We start from the raw sequence: 3,464 nt of genomic DNA, 5'->3' as shown, positions 1-3,464 counted from the left end.
GAACATCATTACATTTATTAATACATATTAACAATTTTTTATTGTATTTTTTATCAGCTTGCCAAAAAAACTAGAAATTTTTTACATAATTTATGGTAACATGACAATTGTCAGTTTTGTCGATGTCGTTGTTAACTTACTAAACAGACCAACTGATGGCGCCACGGTCAACGTCCGAAAAAGTGCATCCGAAAAAGAGTTACTTTTCGTCCGCTTGTGAGTACGTAAAATTACTGTTTTCGTTAAGGGTGCCTAAAAAAGTGTTTCACTATTATTTTGAAGGGTACTCGAACTTTGTACAATTTTAAACCAGACGAGCTTAACGCAATTTATTCATAAAAAAAAATTAAGGCCGGCTGGAGACAGTTTTAAATGCGGTAGACTATGATAAAATATCTTGATAATTTGAAGAAAAATATATTAAAAATGTACTTTGCCGGAAACGGGGAAAAATAAAATAAGACAATGCGGATACTAGTTTTGACAGCTATTTTATTATTCTGCTGCACAGGATACCTTGAAAGGTAAATTAGAAAATCAAAAAATAAATGGTTTTCAGGAATAACTATTTAATGTGGTGATAGGGAACTGATAATAACAACAATAACAAAATTAACGATGCTCACAAGTGGTAATTTGAAACAAATTTAAATATTATGTCAAGTGATTTCCAATATGTGACATTCTCCAATAGTTTTTGTGAGAGAACTGAAGGCTGCAGTTGAAATATTTAAAATGAAAAGTGGAATTAAAGTAATTGTTTTAGGTGAGTCAACACTTAGTTTAGATTGTATGAAGTTTATATCCAGACATATTAATCTTTTGATAACATGTTGTTCATACCGTAATTTGATAATAGTGTTAAATGGAAATTGAAGAGATTATTTACGGTGGAATGCATCTAATAACATGAAATGAGTTAACTTAGTTTTTGAAATACCCTAAAGGGCCACTACATTAATTGTTAAACAAAATTCATAGCAGGATATAGAGTATTGTTTTGTATTTAAAAATAAAAAGAGAATACATTAAAAAAAAACAATTTTAGTAACAATCCTGTTGCAATCCTCATCATCAAATGGATGGAATTGGAATGACGTAGATCCTGAACCTACAACTTCAACAACAACAACAATAACAACAACAAACCAGCCATTTCCAACTACTGTTCCATTTTCAACCACCTCCACCAGCTCGAACCCACATTACGCAAAATGTATGAAACGATGTCCCAGCACACATGAGTACGATCCTGTATGTGGCACTGATGACATGACATACCAGAACGAAAACACACTGCTTTGTGCCATACAGTGTCACCGGAGTAAGTACCAAATGTGCGAAAACTTGATCTTTGTAAATGAAATTTTTAGAGATAAGTAAGAAACACGCTGGCGTGTGTGTCATGAGACCAACGTCTTCTACAACACAGTCCTCTGTTAGTCCTACGACAAGTCCAATTCCCTCCACTACCACGAGTCGATCTCACAAGAAGTGTATCAAACGGTGTCCTAGTACACATGAGGACGATCCTGTTTGTGGTACCAACGGAATAACGTACCAGAACCTGAGCAAGCTTTGGTGTGCGAAAAGGTGTGGTACTGGTAAGTTTCGGCCAAACGGAAGTTATAAGTAGGTATTTATAAGTAGAATTTTTAGTGGTGGAGAAACTGCATGATGGTCCATGCAACAGCTTTTCTACCTCTACAACGACTAGTACCACTACAGAGTCGTCGATTACTCCTGATCCAAAATGTATAAAAAGTTGTTCTTCAATAGGGCAATATGACCCTGTATGCGGAACGAATGGCAAGGCATACGAGAACGAGAGTAAACTTAGTTGTGCCAAGCAATGTGGTGTCAGTAAGTATTCGGTTTAATTTTTGTCAGTGATCAGTGCAAAACTCAAAACAACGTTTTTAACAGCTAAGCGTTTCGATACGTTTATCTACCTTCTTCTTCAGGTGCATTGAAGTTTTTTTATGATATACAGGGTGTCTCACAGAGTATGGTATACAAATATCTAAAAAATTCTGTCAAAAAATAAAATGACATTTATTTTTTGAGCTACTTTTTTTTTAATTGCTTTAAGTCTTCTACGTTGTCAAACAACCTCGTAGGTAAAATTTCAGCACATTTTAAAAATACACCCTGTATATCATATTTTATAAAACGTACACCAATGCGGTTTCCTTGTTTTAAAGCGTATTTTCTATAGGTTACTTCGCATTGGCGTACATTTTATAAAACATGATATACAGGGTGTATTTTTAAAATGTGCCGAAATTTTACCTACGAGGTTGTAGGACAACGTAGAAAACTAAAAGCAAGTTAAAAAAATTGTAGCTCAAAAAATAAATGTCATTTTATTTTTTGACATAGAATTTTTTAAATATTTTTTTCGAGTTCTACAAGAAGAAGTTTAAGAAAAAATGCTGCAATCTTTATTAATTATCTGTCACTGAACTTCAACTCTTCATAACTCTGGATCTGCTTGTTTTGTTCAAAATCTGTTTTCAATGTAAGAGGTTTTTTGGTGGCTTTTGTTATAAATTTTATTTGAGACGTTTATAACAATTCTGTACAAATTGCAGATGTGGATTTAGCTTACCAAGGAACGTGCAATAGAGGACCTCCAACTACAAGTACTACAAGCACCCGGTCCCCGGTTAAATCGACAACCCTTCCTCCACATTTTTCTGACTGTGTTAGACAGTGTACAGTATCATTTGACTATAAACCGGTATGTGCAACAGATGGAACTACTTATGACAATGAAACGCTATTACAATGTGACGTTTATTGCGGCAAAGGTAAGTGTTTAAAAGGTCGCAAGCGGAAATGAAGGTATTGCTACTGAATTTTATTATTTTCAGATGTGGAGAAACTACGTGATGGTGCTTGTTAGGCATCGCTTGAAATCTGTAAATTGTTTTTCGGAATTATTCTATGAAGAAACAAAATCAATAAATACTTTGGAGGTCAAACTTGGTTGTATACAAAATAATATATTAAAAAATCTGTAAATAATTATCTAGAAATAAATGATTCTTATACTTTGATGTAATTTCAAAATTCAAACTGCACAAAAAGAAATGAGAGTATCTTTCTTACGACAATTTTCGCATACAAATACCTCAGATTATACAATACTCATATACTCAAAGCCGATAAATCATAAGTTACAGGAGTAAGTTGGGAATTGTTCCCAGGGTTAAGAATTTACCCTGGGTAGTTTATTGGTCTCTGACTTATTAAAGTCTATGAATTGAAAACAATTTCAACCCGAAAACGTTGTCTAAAAATTTTCCATAAAAAATGATTTAAATTACGCTTAACAAATTTCCCGAAACGTAGCTAATACCGTTTTAAACATCAATTCATCTCTTCATGTGTTGTAATTTCGTGTTACATAAAGTAAAAATGAATTAATGTTTATCCAAAATAACTGTCAGATTTCTTGG

At 33.3% G+C, this 3,464-nt stretch overlaps 1 protein-coding gene across 1 annotated transcript; it reads left to right on the top strand.

The window, feature by feature from the left end:
* Positions 1-1,164: 1,164 nt before the first annotated feature.
* Positions 1,165-3,062, top strand: LOC138135344 (ovomucoid-like). Its single transcript, XM_069054047.1, has 5 exons — positions 1,165-1,324; positions 1,374-1,604; positions 1,660-1,863; positions 2,595-2,813; positions 2,877-3,062. Exons 1-5 carry the CDS (start codon positions 1,219-1,221, stop codon positions 2,906-2,908), a joined length of 792 nt encoding a protein of 263 aa, XP_068910148.1. The 5' UTR covers positions 1,165-1,218; the 3' UTR covers positions 2,909-3,062.
* Positions 3,063-3,464: the final 402 nt, after the last annotated feature.

This window comes from Tenebrio molitor, chromosome 7 (genome assembly GCF_963966145.1).
Source record: "Tenebrio molitor chromosome 7, icTenMoli1.1, whole genome shotgun sequence".
Lineage (NCBI taxonomy): Eukaryota > Metazoa > Arthropoda > Insecta > Coleoptera > Tenebrionidae > Tenebrio > Tenebrio molitor.
This window is presented reverse-complemented; position numbering and strand designations above follow the sequence as displayed.